Source organism: Tachysurus vachellii, chromosome 12 (genome assembly GCF_030014155.1).
Source record: "Tachysurus vachellii isolate PV-2020 chromosome 12, HZAU_Pvac_v1, whole genome shotgun sequence".
Taxonomy (NCBI): Eukaryota; Metazoa; Chordata; class Actinopteri; order Siluriformes; family Bagridae; genus Tachysurus; species Tachysurus vachellii.
In genome coordinates, this window is record NC_083471.1 from 12234976 (window position 1) to 12256311 (window position 21336).

The 21336-nt window shown below is 37.1% G+C and overlaps 1 protein-coding gene across 9 annotated transcripts in view; it reads right to left on the minus strand.

Moving 5' to 3' along the window:
• trpm3 (transient receptor potential cation channel, subfamily M, member 3) overlaps positions 1-21336 on the minus strand; it is a 138875-nt gene that overhangs the window by 23205 nt on the left and 94334 nt on the right. For 5 of the 9 annotated variants that reach the window (XM_060882876.1, XM_060882884.1, XM_060882881.1 and 2 more), the window contains 6 exons: positions 15774-15948; positions 13616-13739; positions 4450-4522; positions 1333-1433; positions 687-821; positions 367-417 (listed from right to left, as the gene is read on the minus strand). In XM_060882876.1, the coding sequence (XP_060738859.1) occupies positions 367-417; positions 687-821; positions 1333-1433; positions 4450-4522; positions 13616-13739; positions 15774-15948 (659 nt within the window). Of the gene's footprint in view, positions 1-366; positions 418-686; positions 822-1332; positions 1434-4449; positions 4523-13615; positions 13740-15773; positions 15949-18485; positions 18536-21336 lie in introns of all 9 variants that reach the window. The other 4 variants (XM_060882882.1, XM_060882879.1, XM_060882883.1 and 1 more) reach the window with 1 other exon arrangement.

The following is a 21336-nucleotide window of genomic DNA, read 5'->3' on the forward strand; positions in this document are numbered from 1 at the left end:
GGTACCAGCAAAATGCTCTTGGACCAAAAAACACCTTTTTCCAGCTTGGGTAAGACAAAAGGCAAAAATAAGAAACTGACCCAACTCCCATAGATAAAAAAAAGACACAACTAAAAGTCAGATATAGCTGACATTGACAGATAATGTGTCTATTTAGGCAACACTGTAGGGAAGTAAACTTGGCAAGCCAGCTACTGTGATCAAGACACAAAAATCTAATCTGTGTCATGTGATATTCTGTCACCTGCACACACACACACACACACACACACACACACAAGCATTCTTACATTCTCACATTTCTCTTTTTAACACACACACCCACGCAAAAACACACACATACAAGCATGCACTGAAGAGTCTTACCTTTTTTACCTCTCTGACAAGATGATACAATGTGTTGGATGGTCCATGCCTCTGTTGCAGGCAAAACAAAAAAGACATTACATTAGATTATTCCAAGAAAGAGGAGATACCATATCACCAATGCTCCTTTCCTTAAACTCCTTAAACACAAAATTAGAAATTGTGTCTTCTTACCAAAAAGAAGACAAGTTTTTGCAAACATACTGCAGGAATGCAATATAGCTTTGAACTAACTGTCATGTCAATTGACATGTCAGATTTATTTCCCTCATTTTTGTCTGATTTGGGAATTATTCAGCTGCTAGACAAGTGTATATTACCGTGTTATATAGCTCCTCTAGCCGGGAGAGTGTGAGGAACCGGTGCATGCTCACACCATTCTCAATCAGCAGCTTCACAAAGTCTACACGATCCAGCACCAGGGCATCCAGCATGGCCTGCTCAAGCGAACCCACCTGGAACAGAACACACATGTTGCCACACACACTGCCTGGGTATATGTATATGTCAGGCCTCTGTAAGAACAGATACTGGAATTTGGAATTTCAGCGAAACAACTTCCTGATATAATTTTTGTTACAGCAGCTATAAACAAGATTTACCTAATAGCACCTCATCTGTTGAATTTTGTCTTACTCACTCCATGTACCTTAATAAACACCCTTTAGTTTCAGCCTCACTGGACAGTATATGTTCAGTTTGACTAGTGTTCTGGTGATACAAGGCCTTTGTTATTGTTTATCTCTGTGGTTCTTGCTCATGTTATGTTGATTCTGCCTATTCTTTGTGACTGAATGCTTGATCTGTGCCTGTTTATAGCTTTTGCCTTAGGTTTAACCTGTGTAAACATAAACCATGTGAATATAAATATAATAATAGTAGTAAATATGTTGAAATATTTAAAATGTTTTTAGAACAACCTGTTTTAATGCACAGCAAAAAAAAAAGTGTTGAATGTTCCCTTACAGGCCATTGCTGTCCATAGATGAATATCTGACTACGGGCAATGTCCACACGGTTCCAGGCCAATGCCAGGCTCAGCTGGTCAGGAGCTGATGCATTGGCACCTGTAAGAAGTAAAAACATTAAGTGAGTAAGTAAGTAAAAGATTACTTTGCTCACTGAAAATGCACTAAATCTGAAGTATGTGCTGGGTCAAAAATTGTTAAGAGATAAGATGCAATGTGAAATGGTCCAGAACAACATAAAAAGAGGCATAGAATTAATTTATTTTCAGACTGCTCTGAGGAGATGACGTTACGAAGCATCCAGACTGATGATGTTGCTTCACAGACTATACCGTGTTGAATCATTTATGCAATATATGAAACAAAGCTGTCTTTTAGCTATTTGAAAAATGTATGTATAACATTTGGAAAATCCTATTCCTTTGTATTTGTTCTGTAGGTTGATCTTTCTTGGTTGAAGACAACTATACTTTCTGGTTAAGATTTTTGTGCTTGGTTGCACAAAAATCTAAAAGAATCTTTAAGAAGCATTAGAACATTTGTTAACAGCATTTAATCTGATGTGGATGTCAAAAAGAAATAAAACAAATGAAATTGATTGGTCTCTTTTGTACAGCCTGCACATTTATAGCAGCAGTAGTTTTGGACTTGCATGAATAAAGGATCTTATTTGTGACGTTATTTGTAATTTTATGTGGAGTGATTAGGAATTCATAATTTAAAGAGTTACCAACTATCCAAGGCAAGCAAGCAATGTTTCTCATCAGACCTGATGGCTTTTTATAAGTAAAGCTGATAAACTACTGATTGGAAGATTTTGAGTTTGAATCCCTGGTCCACCAAACTGCCACTGCTGGGCCCCTGAGCAAGGCCCTTAATTCATACTTGTTCAGTTGTATAAAATGAGATAAAAATGTAAGTCACTCTGTAGTGACTGAGTGTCTGACAAATGCCTTAAAAGTAAATGTAATGGTTGCTTGAGCTCTGGCACTATATCATTTTGTGAAAGCTATTTTAGAGAATCAAAATTCTGTATTAATTTGTGGCCTGATGAGTAGTTTATAAAGACATAACTGTGGTGGAATGGTTAATTTAGATTGAATACATAGTCTTTTAGGAAAATCTGACTGATGTCTTACCCTACTTTTGTGTCTCTTGGCCATTTCTACAAGACAGGCTATTTGAAACCAGGTAATTGAATACAACAATGCAGTATGAGGTGTAGTCACTTCATCTCAAAGCTGTGCTATCGATCCTGAGCAGAGAAGTGTCAATCTTTTTTCTAAAGAGAATTTCCTTAAAAATCTTTTAGAAAAACAGGAAGACTGTATTCATACCACCATTTAAAAAAGCAATTTACCCCTTGTCATTTTCTAGCTCACTTTTTCTTCTCTCTTTTTTTCTGTCTGTATCACAAACAACCCCCTCATCTACTAGAGAAGTGATGCCATCGTCTGGATTACAGTTTTTTTCTTTCAACATTGGCCAATTAACAATGAAACAATGAAGCTGGGCTAAAAAGGTATTTAATTATTATTCATTCCCAAAGACTTGATTGGAATATTATTAACCTTCTGGAGCACTGTTGGCTTTTGAATGATTTAGAAAATTATGTTCAAGAGCAGCTTACACAGGTTTTGAATGGGTGGTAATAATTATCTTGTTAAACAGCCAGGAAATGAGAAGCAGTCAAGCGACTGGATGATAAATTTGTTTGGGCAGAGAAACCATGAAGAAAAAAGAACACCATCTTTGATTTGACAAAGGAATAATTTGTCATTTGGAAGTTTCGGCATATAATTGTAATAGGATTGTAAAAGATGGACAAAAAGTAAGAAAGAAAATGAATGCATAATCAGTTAATTGAGTCCTGTTTGGGTGCTTTTTAGCCCTTTCAGCTACTTTTAAAACATTGAATCTAAGAAGACATCTAAGAAGGCTGTTATAGTCTCAGGGAACTATATAGAACTTATTAATTCATTCATTCAGGGAATTCATTTATTTTAATGTGATTTCCAAACATTTTATAGGAAAGAAAACAGGATAGTGTTGTTGAGTTAATATTTTGGTTACTAAAATGTACATTTGCTGTAAGCTTTAAAGGATAACACAGGATTTTAAAAGATAAAAGAAAACACAGCAGCAGCCTACAAACTGTAAAACGTAATAATCCATAGCTCTAACTTCTGCTATAATTACAGCTGCAAGTCTCTTGGGGTATGTCTCTCTATTACCATAGCACATCTAGCCAAACCTCTCCTCCTTGTTCATGCAACAGATTCCCAAGTGCAGTGAGGTCTGAGCTTTGACTGGGCTATTCCAAGACATTTAAATGTGTGTCCAGTGTCAGATTTATTGTCCTGCTTGAAGGTGAACCTTCTTTGAATTCTCAAATCTCAAACAAGTTTTTCTCAATTATTGCCCTGTATTTAGTGTCATCCATCTTTTCTTCAATCCTAACTAGATCTTCCAGTCCCTGTGCAACTATCACTATTTTGCAGCTACCACCACCATGTGTCACTGTGGTAATAATGTTTCCCAGGATCATAGAAATATGGGGTTTGCATGACACATTGTGTTTCCTATAATAGCCTACATTTTGACCAGAAAACCATCTTCCATATGTTTGTGGAGACTGCTACATGTCTTTCTTAAAGCACCAGCATTTTTCTGTCCATTCTTCCATTAATCTCCGTCCTGTGGAGCATACAGCTTGACATGTTCCTGTGGACAGATGCTAGCTTGCTTAGACGTGTTGCTTTGTAGACGAAAGAACCTTTCAAAAGAGGTGTATTTATATTGACACAGTGTGACTGATCCTGTGACACTTTGATTGCACAGAGGTGGAACTTAATCAAATAATTATGAGACTTCTGAATGTAACTGTTTGGAAAGGATATTATTTAGGGATTTTATAGCAAACCTTTTAGTTTTTAATAACTTATTTAAACAAGGAATTATTACATTTAATTCCAGGTTGTAATGCAACAAAACAGGAAAACACGAGCTAGGCTAGGAGTTGCTACGTGCACTATTTCTGTCAGCATTACAGTAGTAGCAACAATAATAACAAAGCATGTGCTCAGTGGTTAATTAAGTTAGACACGCATATTACCTTTTAGTAATGCTGTGAGGATAGCCAAGTCAATGTCCTGGTGTCCCTCTGAACCCATCCGAAACACTGTGATCTGAGACAGAGAGAGAAAGATCTGAACACTCATCACTAATTTTCTACCGCTTATCCGAACTACCTCGGGTCACGGGGAGCCTGTGCCTATCTCAGGCGTCTTGGGGCAATAAGGGAGGATACACCCTGGATGGAGTGCCTCTCATTCACTCACACAATCACACACTATGGACTATTTTCCAGAGATGCCAATCAACCTACCATGCATGTCTTTGGATCAGGGGAGGAAACCGGAGTACCCGGAGGAAACCGGGGAGAGGCACGGAGAGAACATGCAAACTCCACACATACAAGGCGGAGGCGGGAATCGAACCCCCAACCTTGGAGGTGTGAGGCGAACGTGCTAAGCACTAAGCCACCGTGCCCCCAGATCTGAACACAATTTCTGTAATATAAATATGATTTCAAGTATTTTGCTTCATAGTGATATAAACATGGTTCATACTGTTCCACAGACATTATGAGTAAACTACAATAATGTGTAGCTGCCTGTGTGCAGTTGAAGGGCACCTTGTAGGGTCAGTATCCCAGAATACTTAGCATGCAACAGATCTGATGGCATTGATACAACTAATCCAGGTCCCATTCCTGGTTAAACCTAATGAGGACGAGCGTGGAAGGCCGATTTGACGTAGCGTGACCATAACCCGAGGCACTTTCGTTCTCTAAACACAGCATGAAATGAAAGCATATTGAGGAGGGGTATAGGTGTTTAGGAAGAAAGAAATGAGGACAATAGATGTGTGTATGAGTGTGTTTGAGCGAGTGGAAAGAGAGGAGGAAAAGAATGAGAACGTGTGTATGGAAAAAGGATCTGTATATTATCAATGTGACATTATAGATAACATGCAGATTATATTATTATGTCATACACATACTGGTTGAACTTCTACCCAGTAAGAACAAACACTCATGATCATTACTGATAATCTGCAATGCGTCTGTTCCACAAGCAACTGTAGCTGTGACCTTTACAATATCTCTGTATATATCTGATTAAATCTCAGTTACTGCAGCTTGCAGCCTCCTGCGTGTGTGTGTGTGCATGTGTGTGTGTGTGTGCGCGCACCATATCAGTCATTTTCTTTTAGCCTTTCCAACATTAACTTAATGTTAAATGTCACATCACATCTCTCTCTCTCTCTCTCTCTCTCACACACACACACACACACAAATACATATTGCTTGAAAATGACTGCTGAGCACAATAGCATAAATGCTGGATCTAAACAGGTTACCTTATGAGCAGAGAGAGAGAGAGAGAGAGAGAGAGAGAGAGAGAGAGAGAGAGAGAGAGAGAGAGAGGGAATTGACAGGTAAGTGGATGGAAGAATGGATATTAAAAGACAAGTGTCAAGATAAAAATATGAATTTACTCTTGAAATTACAGTAGAAATGACGAGATAGTTGACTGAATGGATAGCAAAACTAACTGGTAAAAAAAGCAAGGAATGAATGATGATGTACATATAAAAAGAAAGAGAGAAATTTTTGATTGATGTTGGACAATTTGCAAAGAAAAGTCCCATAGTCAAGAGTGAAGTGAGTAATTCAGACCCTGTTGGATATTCTGACCCTGCTTAAAGACGCACTATAGAGATGTGCAGTCAGTGTAGAGAGGCTGCGGTGCAGTAGATGGTGCAGTGCGGTGCATGGTGCAGTGCGGTACATGGTGCAGTGGTAATCCAATGAGATATGTTGTTGTTGTACATAGTGTGGTGCAGTGTAGCTCTCTGTTAGTGCTTAATACATTTGCCAATAAATGGCAAATGTATTAAGCACTAACAGAGAGCTACACTGCACCACACTATGTACAACAACAGAGAGACACACAGTATATGCATGCAAGCATATCTCCACATCTCTTTACTCCTTCACTTGATTTATTTGTTCATGTTGATTTGTACTCCATTGATCTATTTATTCCTGAGGTTTGCAGTGGGCTGCAGCTCACATGCACTTAACCAAATATAACCATTATTGGCACTTTATTGTTAGCAATATGTAGCTGTATGAAAAATATGGGGTGGTTGTTCAGTGCAGATACAAATAGCTAAAAGAGAGGAAAAAAGAAAGCAGAACATCAGGGTCACCACACTATCTCATCTCTGCTGACCCTGGTCTGGAACGAACCTTTAAAGTCTAAAGATGAAAGATATTGTTGTCAGCTGCCGATTTGTCTCAGATAATAAGCTCTGAATCGCTTTTACGCCAAAAAATAAAATGTAGGTGTCAATAGTTATAGAATTAAAAGAGCAAACTCAACATCCTGATTAGATAAAAACATCCTAATAGTATGAAAAATTAAATATTCTTTGGATGAGAAGACATGCACTTACAGTAACGTTGGCAGTAATAAATGCATGTAATAAAATTGCTTCCATTATTTTCTAATAGACTGGTGTCTTTGTAGAAAGAGAGAAAAAGAGAGAAAGAGAGAGAGCGAGAGAGAGAGAGAGAGAGAGAGAGAGAGAGAGAGAGAGAGAGAGAGAGATAATGAGAGAGAGAACAGACTCCCCTCCTGTACTAACAGTTTGATGAATCGAATCATTGCTTTCTTCTTGAGACTTCAACCGAGAGACGGCTTGAGAATGAAATAAAAACAGAGTTGGATGTAATGTGCTTGTTTGCATCTTTCATGTACAGAAAATGTGACTATTTATCACAATTACAACCACAAATAACAGGAATGTCAGGGCAGTGTGTGTGGAGAACCTGAACTGATTGTGAAATACATAAAGGAGGCTTGACATCGGTTGAGTTTCCATAAGTCAGCAAATTTCCCAACTTAAATTGCTGATGACAGCATATATTACAAACAAACACAAATTTAGTTATAAGATCATAATTATCATTAACATTTAATTAACATTAATTCATTTTGACCCTAATGTATAGAGTATAGAAATGATTTTCAGCCTCACACACACTCAACTTGATCAATCCAGTGTTGTTCTGAAGCAGATGGCATGGACAGATGGATATATTTACATTTTTTGTGAGCTTTCTAAAAGCTATTTTGTGTACATTTTCAAACCATGAACCTTATCATTAATACAACATAAGCAACATTGACAAAGAACTGTTCTTTGTTTGATTTTTGTAAAAAATCAGAACTTAGGCTAAAAAGCAAGTTTTAATATTTATGCTTTTGGTTTTAAGTTATCAAAATTTAGCAACCTATAATTTTGCATGCTTTAACTTGCAACATTATTCAGTGTTCATTCTTGCACAATTTTGTCAACATTTACTTAACAATGTACTTTGTTAACATTTTCTGTGACTTGTTAAAGTTAATTAATGCAGTAATTAATACATCACTAGCAACCCCACAGCATCGCACTAATACATGTGTCCTGGAGCTCTGGAGAGCCTGCTACACACTTTACATTATACTTTAATATAAAAATGCAAAATATACACCGAGAGAAGTCTGAAATCTGCAGTGTACATCAAAGCTGAGCGCTGGATTCAAGTTGGAGGAGTCTTCTGGGAGCTGAGTTGCTTCATGCTGCATTTACACAGAGTTAAAAGTTAATTGTTTTTTGTCTCTCGCTTGTTTCTGATCTGAGTTTATATAGATTTGGATTTCTTGGATTTCTGGGTTTATGATTCTGAAGTAAACCAATCATTAAATCTGCAAAATAAAGAAAAATGTATATGAACCACTGAGTTACTAAGATAACCTGATAACCAATTAATAATTCATAGCATACGATCGTTTCCTCTTATTACTGCATTTCTTTTCTCTCCTTATATGGTTTTTCCTGTGCTGGTTAACCAGTTCTCATTGTAGTTATTTGCTAATCTGTTTCTCATTAGACTTAATTGTTCATCTGTGCCATGTTTTGTTCTTTTGTTCATTGTTCTTTCTTTGGGGCCAAAAGCAGTTATAAGATTGTTAAATTTGGATAAACATTATTTGGTCTAAGATGGGAAGCTCTCTGCATCCGGCACTATGCCACTTCATGATGCAAGGAGTAAAGATATTTGATCTTATACAGTACATAACATTTTTTTCCCCTAACCAAATTGTTTAATTTTCTTTATAGTGCTATTGTTTGATTGGACTATAGATTACAGTTACTGTTGTTTTTGAAGTCACATTTTATAGACTATAAATAGTACCTTAAGTGTTATAAGTTACAATTTATTTATTTTTTCTTTCTGCTTTCTTCATCTTGCTTTCAGTTCACATCACTGGTGCTAGGAGTCGATACACTGATTCCAAGCAAGAATGAACACCAGAGCCTAAGGAAAAAGTCATGCACAAACCATGCACAAACACAGTAGGCAAAATGAGTATTTCACTTATTGAGATAGCAATTGGTTACTGGCATTTATCATGGATTTGACCAGTCTGAATTGAGCAAATTACAGCTTGAAGTGAACATAAGAGCTTGTCCCAGCGAAAGCTTGTCCCAGTCAAACCGCTGGTCCATTGGTCATGCTTACATTTTACAAAAATGGTGTAGAACCAGAAAAATAAATTATATCATACCGTGACTTTAAATTAGTTTTGGTATCTCAATTGGTTGCCATAAGAACTTATGCTGTAAGAACAAGTTTGAGAAATAGATGAGAATATCCCTAGGTCCCATAGTTGTTCATCAAACCTTACCAAACATCATAACAGCGTGTTTTGGTGTAAATTGCAGGAATTAAAATGTCAACGTAGAATTAAAATGTCAATGTCAATAAAGATATTTTATAAACATGCTTCTTGCATCACCGGTTCTTTTAACCCATGACCGTACTAATATATTCACAACATAAACAAGACGTTAAGCTTCTTATCACACTCGTTGCTAGTACGGCCTTTGATGCTAATCAAATCCACAGTCGATCGATATCATTTCTAAGTGGATTTGCTGAGTGTTTAGCTCTGTGAGCTATTCTAATTTCATTTAAGGTCCACCTTCAGGTTAGTGAAGAATATCCAGATAAAGCTATGAACCTAATATTCTCTAGCTATAAATTCTAATCAGATAAACTGACTTAAAGAGGAGACACCACCTAAATCTGAGGTATTTCTTATCTCTAGGAACAAATGCATAAATTGATGTTAAAATTAACTGTTACAGTTATTACAGCCTATACTTCTTTTTCATTCATTCGTTCATTCATTCATTCATTCATCTTCTACCGCTTATCCGAACTACCTCGGGTCACGGGGAGCCTGTGCCTATCTCAGGCGTCATTGGGCATCAAGGCAGGATACCCCCTGGACGGAGTGCCAATCCATCGCAGGGCAAACACACACGCTCATTCACTCAAGCACTCACACAATTTTCCAGAGATGCCAATCAAACTACCACGCATGTCTTTGGACCCAGGGAGATAACCGGAGTACACGGAGGAAACCCCCGAGGCACGGGGAGAACATGCAAACTCCACACACACAAGGCGGAGGCGGGAATCGAACCCCCAACCCTGGAGGTGTGAGGCAAACGTGCTAACCACTAAGCCACCATGCCCCCTATATTTTAATTTTTTAAATGACTCTGCTTAAAGCTGGTGGTCTAGACACTTTTACTGACGAAATATCTGGCAACCTCAGAGATGTGATTTACATTATCTGAATAGTAAACCCAGGATACTGACTTAAACCCAGAATATTGACTTAACCATGTGTGTAATTAAATTCTGAAGACACAGAATGACCTTGTGTAAATAAAGCATTCAATTTTGCACTTAAGTGCATGTCTGAATGCATCAATACTAAATCTGACCCACAGGTTTTAGATGAACCATGTACAATATGTTGCTTTTTCCCAGTTGATAATGTAATCACACATTAGAACAAAACCCAGCTACCAAACTCACTGGAACCCCTGCAGTTTGTGCATTATTTTTTTTTTTTTGGAAAAACAAAGTAGAAAAACAATAGAAGCATATCATCGCTATCGGGCGGAAACCTCGTATGTCCAAATTTTGTCAATTTCATATTTTTTCACATATCGATGCTATTGGTCAGTCCCCACGTGGGTCTGTTATTTTTACAAGTTATTAACCAATCTAAAGTCTTGAAAATAGCTTGAGCGCAAATCTCATAACTCCATTGGACACTTCAACTGTCCACCTCTTCCTCACTCCGCGGGAGAGCTTCGCGGCATATTTCTAGTCAAGAAGAGTCGCAACGAATCAACACGTCTTCTGAGGTAAATGTCTTCAAAACACTCTGCTCAAAGAAAAAAAAATCTTGACCCCCGCTAGTTCTGGTGCTCGTCTGAGGACAGGAATTTAGCGCAAGACAATCCACTGCAACGCGGACTAAACCCTGTGCAATGCAGATAAGATACGGCGTTTTTTTCATTTCCTGAAAAATAACGGTTTTGGAGATACGAGGATTCCGTCTGACAGCGACGATATTTAGAAATTGTTGCTTTCTTTTGTTGTAGTCAGCTTACAGACAGAATGTGTAAGTGTCTGGTGTAGAGCCAGCAACCTGTCTCTGAATGTTGATAAAACTAAAGAGATGGTTGTTGACTTCAGAAGAGCACAGAGCGACCACTCTCTGCTAAACATCGACTAAATTCCTTGGTGTTCATCTGATGGAGATCTTCACCTAGTCACTCAACACCAGCTCCATCACTCCATCACTGCATCCTGCAGTTTCTCTACTTCCTGCGAAAGCTGAGGAAAACGCTGCATCACTGTCTGGTTTGGGAATTGCAAGACCCCACATTGGAACATTGGAGTCTCTCTTCCCTCTTTCACGGACATTTACACCACACGCTGCATGCGCAAAGCCAACAGCATTGTGGATGACCCCACTCAAGACTCACACACGTTCAGCCTTCTGCCATCTGGGAAAAGTTACCGTAGCATTCAGGCATTCATGACCAGACTGTGCAACAGTTTATTCCTCAAGCCATCAGGCTTCTCAATACCCAGAACTGAACTGTTACCGAATGAATACACACTCACGCATACACATACACACTTGCACATTCACGCAATCGATGTTTTTGCACATTCGTTATAATTGTTCTTTGCACACCAAATTTCAATACCTTACCCAGTTGCTGCTCTAACATGTATATACTGTATGTTTGCATTAGCTGTGTTTACAACCCTTTTGTGTTTACAGCTGCAACAACCAAACAAAAACAGAACAATAAATTCACTGTAAAATACAAAGGTTTTTCATGTTTTTTTTCATGCACACACATTTTTCATGTCCCTACTCCGTCTCTCCTCTCACATTAGAAACGGTTCTGTACACTGCAAACAGTATATAATCAGTCTGCATCTTAAGTCCAATTATTTTATTTGTAAAAACAAGGCAGCAAAACAATAGCCGCATATTTAAAAAGGTGTTGCTTTCTTATTAGTAATTACTATTTCAACAGTATGTGTGTGGTTATGAATCAGGACAAAAGAGAATTAATATTGGGCTGATAAATATGAGCCAACATCTATGAGTAGACCTTTATTTGAGCAAAAGTATTAATTTCTATAATTAAATGATATTAAAAATCAGAGCAATGTTATAATTTTAAAAATATTATATAAATTGTACAAATTGTACATAAATTCTTTTGTTCTTAATTGATTGACTGAGGAAAATATGTACATCATTAGAATGTTAACGCTATTAGCATGAATGGTAGTTAACCACGTTTCATGGAGCCTCATATTCTAGTCTAAATAACTTCACTGTCAGAAAAACAATCTTGTCTGACATATTGCAGTGATAAATATTATTCATTCATTCATTTTCTACTGCTTATCCAAACTATTCTCGGGTCACGGGGAGCCTGTGCCTATCTCAGGCATCAATGGGCATCAAGGCAGGATACACCCTGGACGGAGTGCCAACCCATCGCAGGGCACACACACACACTCTCATTCACTCACGCACTCCGGACATGTATTTGGACCGGGGGAGGAAACCGGAGTACCCGAAGGAAACCCCCAAGGCACGGGGAGAACATGCAAACTCCACACACACAAGGCGGAGGCGGGAATCGAACCCCCAACCCTGGAGGTGTGAGGCAAACGTGCTAACCACTAACCCACCGTGCCCCCTGTGATAAATATTATATTATCAAGTATTATATTAAGTCCTAAATGGGAGCTAAATTGTGGATTTGCCTGTTTATAGATGTTACCATAGAACCACAGATTTAATTCAAATAGTCAAATAGGATCATTTCTTATCACATTTACTGCTTTCAATCAATAAGAACTCACATATGAAAGATTTCACAATGTTTTCCCAACATTTGATAGCTGACTGATAAAAAAAAAAAGAAAACAACAGACCAATTTTAGACACAGTACAAAGCATGCTTTATGCATTTTCATTCTTATCTTTGTATTGAATTCAAAGATTTCCATCAATCCAATCTGTCCACGTTTGATCTGAATCCTTTTTGACAGCACATCGAAACACTCTAATTCACATGCAACTCAGAACACAGACGACTGTAAAGCACGAATGCAAGGGATGGATTTGAAACAAATAACAGTCACAAGAAGCAAAAAGAAAATCACACAAAGAGAAATTAATTAAAATGAATGATTTAATGATTGAAACAATCACAACACACAAACACAATGATTTACAATATTCATTGTTGTGATTAGGAGATTGTAAGAAGCTGATGTGTGATGATTATATCACAGCAGAATTCATGATTATTCCGGGTTGGGACGTGTTTTGTGGATAGCATTAACATTGAGTATAATGATAGATTAAAAATAGATGGAAAAAAGTGTGATATGTAATTAAATATGCAATTCTTTACAACTTGCTGTGGTATAAGGTGAGTAATACACATTGTTGCAATGATGTTGATGAAGAAGGAAATTAATCAAACATCAGGTTAACAACTCTGTTTAATCAAGTCACATTCTCGTCTGTATAGTTATTATACTATACTGTACATGCGCACATGTATTTTCAGTATGGATTTGTGAATTTTAGTCAGCCACAGAGTTCATGATTTGTACTTTGTATTGTTTTTGTGCTGGAAAAATAATACAGTTCATTTTGTTTTCTCCAACTCTAATCAGAAGAATATTTCTGATCCCAGTCTAGATATTAGTTTGTTTGTATTCTTTGTATTTATGGCTCCACACTCACCAGCTCTTTCTTCTTCATACACTCCATGAGGATGATGAAGAGGTGCTGAGCCTGCGTGCGGCTGTACGTGAAAGTCTTCTGGATGGTGACCAGCAGCTGGTCCCGCAGAGATTCATTTATCAGCCTGCATAAGATTAAAAAAATAGGTATCATAAGTTTACAAAACTGAATTCACATAAGCTGCAATTTTTCACTTCACACTTATCTTTTTGCTTGAGCTTCTATTTTGCTCTATTGCCATAACAACCTAGTTTTACTCAGTCTTCAATAGGCCAAGCTAGAGTGAAAAACCTGTCACGAAAAAGCAGATGTCTTCTGCTAAAAATGACACCTCTTGTCTGTTTTGACCACAATCTGGATGTTATATATATATATATATATATATATATATATATATATATATATATATATATATATATATGTGTACAGTTTATTGAATCCTAATCCAGTCTTAATAGGAATAAGGTCCAACTTTTGCTGAAGAATTTAATTGACTGTTAATTCGACAGTGACCTCTGCAGGTTGGGAGTGGGACTGTAGCGTGTGAGTGGATTGCATGTACACTGCATTGCATCATGCTCTAGTAGTGTCTGGAATGACAGGCTTGTTTTTGGTATATGGAAAATGATGGCATAAAGCATTTTGTGAATAGATCAGGAGAAAAAAAAATCACCAACAAAACAATCCATTGCAACTACTTGCGTTATTTGAGACTAACACAACTAGAATGTGTTAAGCACACAAAGGTTCTTTCAAAGTCGAATTACGTTTATTAATGTAATATTCAATAGGGAATAAACACAAAGGCACCAGTGGGATGTGGAACCTGATATCCAGACTACAAAGCCACTAACACCAGTCAAACATAACAGAGGTAACAATCATTTTACGAGGTAATTGTTCCTTATTTTTAACTAGATGTATTTTGTAACTAGGAATAGCAAGTGTGCTTCGAAGATAGTCTCCTCATTTCCAGTATATTGCTTATTAAAAATGCCACTTTCTCAATTATTGCACTCTTATGCTTAATTGAACTACATCGGTTTACTTCTCATTTGCATAAATGAAAACTCCACAGTTTCCACGATCACTAAATCATTTTTGATGTAAATCATTGCTCTTTGCTTCCTTTTCTTTCTGCATTGCCTGTCTGCATTTCCCATTCACACTTCTCCCAGAGCACTAAGTCACGTCCATCACAGAAGCCCCTATACCATTAATCTCATCTTTTCACCACATCCATCTCAGTCCCATTCACTGGTCCCAGGTGGGCTCTTGGGTCACTAATCTGCTGTCCAGAAAGCCAACTTTATTTCAGCATTGGCTGCTAAGCACATCAAGTCCTATGTCTGATAGACACCTGGAGAATGTACACCAGCTATAATACATGCTGCTTTGACATCTGCTGTTTGAATTTGCTCCATGGTTTGATGAAGTCAATGGAGTTATGGCACAGTTAAATGTGTGACTATTCTTACAATGTTACCTTCTAACTAGGGGTGCATCTATAATCACGTTTTCTTCCAAGACTGTATACATGTTTTTTTGCAATCTTCTTACAATCTCCTAATCACAACAATGAATATTGTAACTCATTGTGTGACTGTATATATGTTTTTTTCTGCTTGTCAAAACTGGAATAAATTTCTTCAAGAACAATGTTTAAATTTCCACTGTTTAAATAGTGCATAGGTGTGCATGCATGTCTTTAAGATACTAGGATCATTCTTTATAATGCTAGCCAGTTGATTTTTTCATTAGTTGGCTTGGATCGATTAAGAGTGCTGTTTTAGTTGAGAACAGCTCTACAGTGCAGCTGTAAGTAAAGACATTAACAAAGATTTTATTGTCTCTTCCCTTGTTGTCAAGCACCGAAAGTGTCTAATCGTCAAGAACCTCATGCTGTGTAAATGCTGTTATTGTCAGTCAGACTGACATTTTTTCAGACAGTTTTCTGTAGATCTGGTTGCTTCTTCAAATTTTTGATTAGGCAATGGATTTATTGTTATGGCTGATCAGTATACATGCCTATATACAGATAAGTAAGAATAGATATAATCTAGAATTATTAGTCTCTTTAAACTAATACAAAATTGACAGGGTTTGAATTTTATATAGTGGGAAAAGCTTCCACTAGAACGCTTCCTTATTTACTTACCCTCCCTCCTCTGAGTACTTGTGGCCAAATGCCAGGATGTCAGATGCTCGGCCGCTGCCATCACATACCACCACAGGGACAGGAGGTGTGTCCCTCAGGTACTCCAACACGATGGAAATCACATTAGGGCCACCCTCGACAATCAGTGCCACCACAGGCACCCCCTGCCCGATCCCTACACACACACACACCAACACACGCACACACAGGTTATTCTCTCAAGCACATAGCAGCATCTTTACATCTATCAGTAAAAGTACTGTAACTGTAATAAAAAAAATAGGCAGCCATTGTGATTTAATATACCACAGCACTGTTTGAACAAAGCTTGTTCCTGATTGGTCGTATTCTATACAGTAAATGCAGCTCTGCCCCTTATTCTATCCAGCAAATCACAGATTCATATTACTATTGTTCTATCTTGATTTAGTGAAGGTGATATTGTGTGGAAATGACTGTATAATATGATCATAATATAAGTTATACCAGGAACTATGGTTTCCCTCAGTTTAATAAAACAAACAAAGCACACAATCTGCCATCTTAGATAGAAACCACAAAGTGTAAAGTCGGTTACAAAATGTTGACCGTGGATATAAACGTCTACTCACAAAAAGGTCATACTGATATATTTGAAATCAGTTTATTATTAAGGTTTGCTAATTGATCCATGTGTCTAAGTCCATGTGAATGAGTTGTTACTATAGAAACAATAATGTATTAAAACAAACAAGAACAAACACATTAATATAAACCTGTGATTTGTCTGGGAGCCAGAAATACTGTAGACAGACAGACATTTGTGCATAGTCTATATTATAAAAAAGAAAGAAATTTCTCTCTTATTGATTACATAAATTATTAGACTCATGTCTCATCATACTTTTCGTCAAACTTATGACAAATAGAGAAACAAGAAAGAAAATAGAGAGGAATTAATTTGTTAGCTGCTAGATTTCTGATCCTGTCAGATACTGATGAATATCCACTGAAGTCTTTTGTAAATAAATTTTTGTTTACATTTTGTGTAAACGTTTGTTATTTCTTTAATTATTATGTCCTCATGCTTAGTTAATGATTAAAAGCTTTGTTAATTCCTCTCTCCCTTCTGTTGGCACTTCTGCTTTTGGCTTTGACTGCAGCATCTTTTGCAATACAGTGTTGTGCTGTCAGTGTGAGGGGCGAGAGACCTTGAGACTGTCAGGGAGAGAGAAAGAAAATCAGAGAGAGAAAATGAGCCCTGGCACATAGATTGACAGTTAGCCAGTTTTCTGCAGGTGACTGGCCTTTCACACAGTTTCATTGGGATCCTGCTGTCAGGGTCAGGCACTGACACACACAAACACGCACACACGCACACACACACGCACACACACACACACACACACACACACACACACACACACACACACACACACACACACACACACAGAGCCTATATGAAGCAGCTTCTCATCTGCCCTGTAAAGGCAGCACAAACACATTCTCTCTCTCATTTTTGAACAATTAGCCATGATTGTGAGTTGATTAACAGGTGGTGCATAAAGCAGCTGGGTCCAAAGAAGTATTGGAAAAAGAGTGAACCCTTCAGACCTTTGGCAGTATTCTCTCTCTCTCTCTCTCTCTCTCTCTCTCTCTCTCTCTCTCTGTCTCTCTCTCTCTCTCTCTCTCTCTCTCTCTCTCTCTCTCTCTCTCTCTAATACATTGACTGTCACGCTGTAATATTGTGGCTGTAGTTTGAACAGCATGCCGCAGTGGGATCCCACTCCAAGTGCATGAATAATTCAGGAAAATGGGAGTGCAGAAATGAAAGAGGACGATATAGAGAAAGGGATAAAGACAGCAGGAAGTCAAAACGAGAAATAGGAAAGGGTGAGATGGGGAGGATGATGTCTTGGACAGACAGGTATAAATGCAAAAGGAAAAGAAAGGATAAAGAGAGAGAGAGAGAGAGAGAGAGAGAGAGAGAGGAGGGAAATCTGAGGCTCCCACATGTGCTGTCATTGTACCTAAAACGGGATCAGTTACATAAAGCGGCTCTATTTATAGCCTTCACGCTCTTCAAAGCCTTGTCATTACACAACTCGACTGGTGAAAAAAAAAACATAAAAAATATTCATCCATTTCTTCCTCTCCTTTTAGCTCCTAGGTGGACTGCCTTGTTTAGTAACATGTAGTCTAAATGGATTTCATTTAACCCTGCAAGGCATTTGTGCTGGAATTTCCTGCAGGAGAAATATCATCCGTTTAAACACATTATCTCGTACTATTGTACTTATAACGACTTGAAAGCGGAGTGTCTTTCTGAGGACAAAAGCTCCTTTAATGGGAACACAGGTGTGCCTGTTTTTTCATGCAGTCATGTGGCAGCAACAAAATACATAGAAACATACAGATACATGTTCATATTGAACCTTAGAAAGGAAAAATGTGATTTCACTGAGGTTGTTCGTAGCATGATGGCTTGGTTGAGTATTTTTCCAAATTTGCTACAATAAACAACTAATGAGCAGTTGGGCAGAAATGCTTTGTTAATGAGAGGTGAATGACCAGACTGGTTTAAGCTGACCGGAATAACCATATTTTCAACCCTGGTGAAAAGAAAAGCATCTCAAAATGAGCAACATGATGAATCTTGTGCTTTATGTTCTACAACAGATAAAGACCATATCAGATTCTACAAATATGAGCCTTCAGTGGACACAGACACACCCAAACTGGACAGTTGACAACTGCTAAAAGACCAGAGACGTTGAGGAAGTCTCTCAAACTTTTATTACACTATCCGTACATTCTACCAATCTACTGCTATTTTGGTCTCTTCCCATCACTTTGAATTGGATCATCTCCTGTGCAGCGTAGCCTAGAAACGATTTCTTTAAAACAATTAGCATAATTACAAAATTATCTTACCAACATTTAGCAGTGATGGTAACATTCCATCATGGCTATATACTATCAAGGAGAATCAGTTGAAGCTGGTTGTGATTAAAAGCATGATGTGATTTACATTAGTGATGTCTCAGTTTAAAAAACAGTGCTTTGGTACTCTATGCCTTTGGTATGCGGATTAAACCACTAGTGACCGAACAACAATATTTTTTAAAACAATTTAATTAAATAGCAATATTTCAGTATTTCAGAAAGTGATACGTGTATTAACAAGACGCAACACTGTGTTTTTGCAAGTTGTTAAGCTGGTGCTGCGACACTAGGAAAGCAGGAGAAAATGAGACTGTATGAAAATGAGGTCCAGGAGTTTCTAATTTTACACCAGCTCAGAGTGAGAGAGAGAGAGAGAGAGAGAGAGAGAGAGAGAGAGAGAGAGAGAGAGAGAGAGAGAGAGAGAGAGAGATGGTGGTTTTATACATGATCTTGTATTTGCTTTACTGTCTCCAGCCTCCTGTATTCTTACAAGTTTATTCAGGTAATATTTAATAGTTTGTCATTTATTTATGTAATCAATGGCTGCTGTGACTAAAAACTGCACATAACCATATTTTCAATGTAAAAATCAAATGATTTAATTCACATGATTTAAATAATTTATGAAATAAAACATGTTCTAGGCCAGACCTCCAGTCCCCTTCTGGACAGGTAATATTAACTCCGTCCATAACATGTGCTTAGAGGTTTGCTAACACGAGAGCACACCACCATAGCTTGAACTTTCCAAATGTGATTTATTATACAAAATGAAAGTGTGAAAAAAATTTGAGAGAAGTGAGAAATCAGTGGCAAAAAAAAGCAGTGTAGGCAAAGACAATGAAGAAAGCTAAAGTGAAACGTTTGCCTAGCAACCAAAGTGATCTGACACCAAATTACCCTCTTCAACTGTGAGCAGAAGTCTTATAGAAAAATTGTCTTGGTGTGCTGCTAGAGCTAATAATCCATTTAGTGCAGAAAGGCAAAGCAAAAGAGACTGTAAGGATCATAAAGCACAGTGTGACAAGCAAAGGCACAAACAGAAAGTCGCATTAGCGATTCATTTCAAGTTTGCATAAAGGGATTGTGTATAATCCCTTTGTATAAAAGGATTGTAATTCATCATGCTGTAACTTTGAGAAAACAATTTATATATGAAACCTTATTTTGAGCTTGTTATTGACCTGCCTGTAGTGGATATTTGATAGGCCACTTACAGCAATAAATTGGCAACCTTAAAATGTCAACCTTCACATAAATGAAGGACTAGTAAAGTTAGGATAAGTGAGCTTTACTAGAACTCACTACTTCAGAGTCAGTAGGGTCTACAATAGCAACGACTGTAAGAAAACATGTTAGATGCTATATGTAAGTTAGAATTTACTCTATCATGTCTTCCTCAGAAGCTTCTCACAACTTCTCCTAAATCCTAAATGTAGACTGGGGAGGTATTTTAATGTTCAATGTTTATGTTCAGTGTGTATGTTAATGATACATTTTATATATATATATATATATATATATATATATATATATATATATATATATATATATATATATATATATATATATATATATATACACACACACACACACACACACACACACACACACACACACACACATATACAGTAACTGTTACTGCAGCTTGATGTAACAAACATGTCTGTCATGCCTAGCTTGATAAGTGTAGTGCTAAACTTTTTTTTATTACATTATAATTATAGTTATAGCCATTATTATAGCTAAGTTTATTATAGCTGAATCTCAGATCCTAAAGAGATGCTAAATGAGTGTTTTCTTAAAGAAAGGTGAAATTAAAGTGTAAACTGTTAACAGGAAGGCAGAAATATGTGGTGCCTAAAATATCTGAGCAATGATATTAGAGCAAAAATATTAGAGCAATGTTGGCCTTTCCAAATGAAACCTTAAAAAATTCTACTAATCGTCCTACATTTTCATCTTTATTGATTAATATAAATGATTATTGTGATATCTTTTTGTTATACAATTGTTATACAGATTTAAGGGTTCTGTTGTTTATAGAAAAAGAAAACAAGAAAAAGACATTGTGGGATTCATTACAAACAGATCTAGTCCTCTAAGAGCTCATGTTCAGTCAATTAGCAAACAGCATTATCCTGACAGACAAATGAGAAATATGAGAACTATTACGCGTGAGCATAATAGAGGAGAATTATGACCACAGTACATTACATCACTGGAGTATAACTGCAGATAATATACACAAGTCTTGTTTTATGCTTAGCAGCAACCAGCTTCGTGGATCTTCCAAAAATTTGATTCTTTCAAACACAAAATCATACCACTGACAAATCTATATTGATATCTACAGTAATCACAGGGATGTGTTGTTGTACAGTGCAACACTTCTGCTCACATTTGTAATACAGATAATATCTGATACAAAGATCATGCTCTACTATAAATCACCAATAATCAACAACAGCACAAAATTAAGGAAACGTCGAAAAAAGTGTCTGAGTTAATGCTGTTTCACTAGATAAGCTACCTGTGATTGATGGAGTTATAAATATGAAAAAGTGTAAAAGTATTTTTCAATTTATACTTTGCTACAACATTCATCCATCCAAAAAACCAAAAAACAACAGTTCCC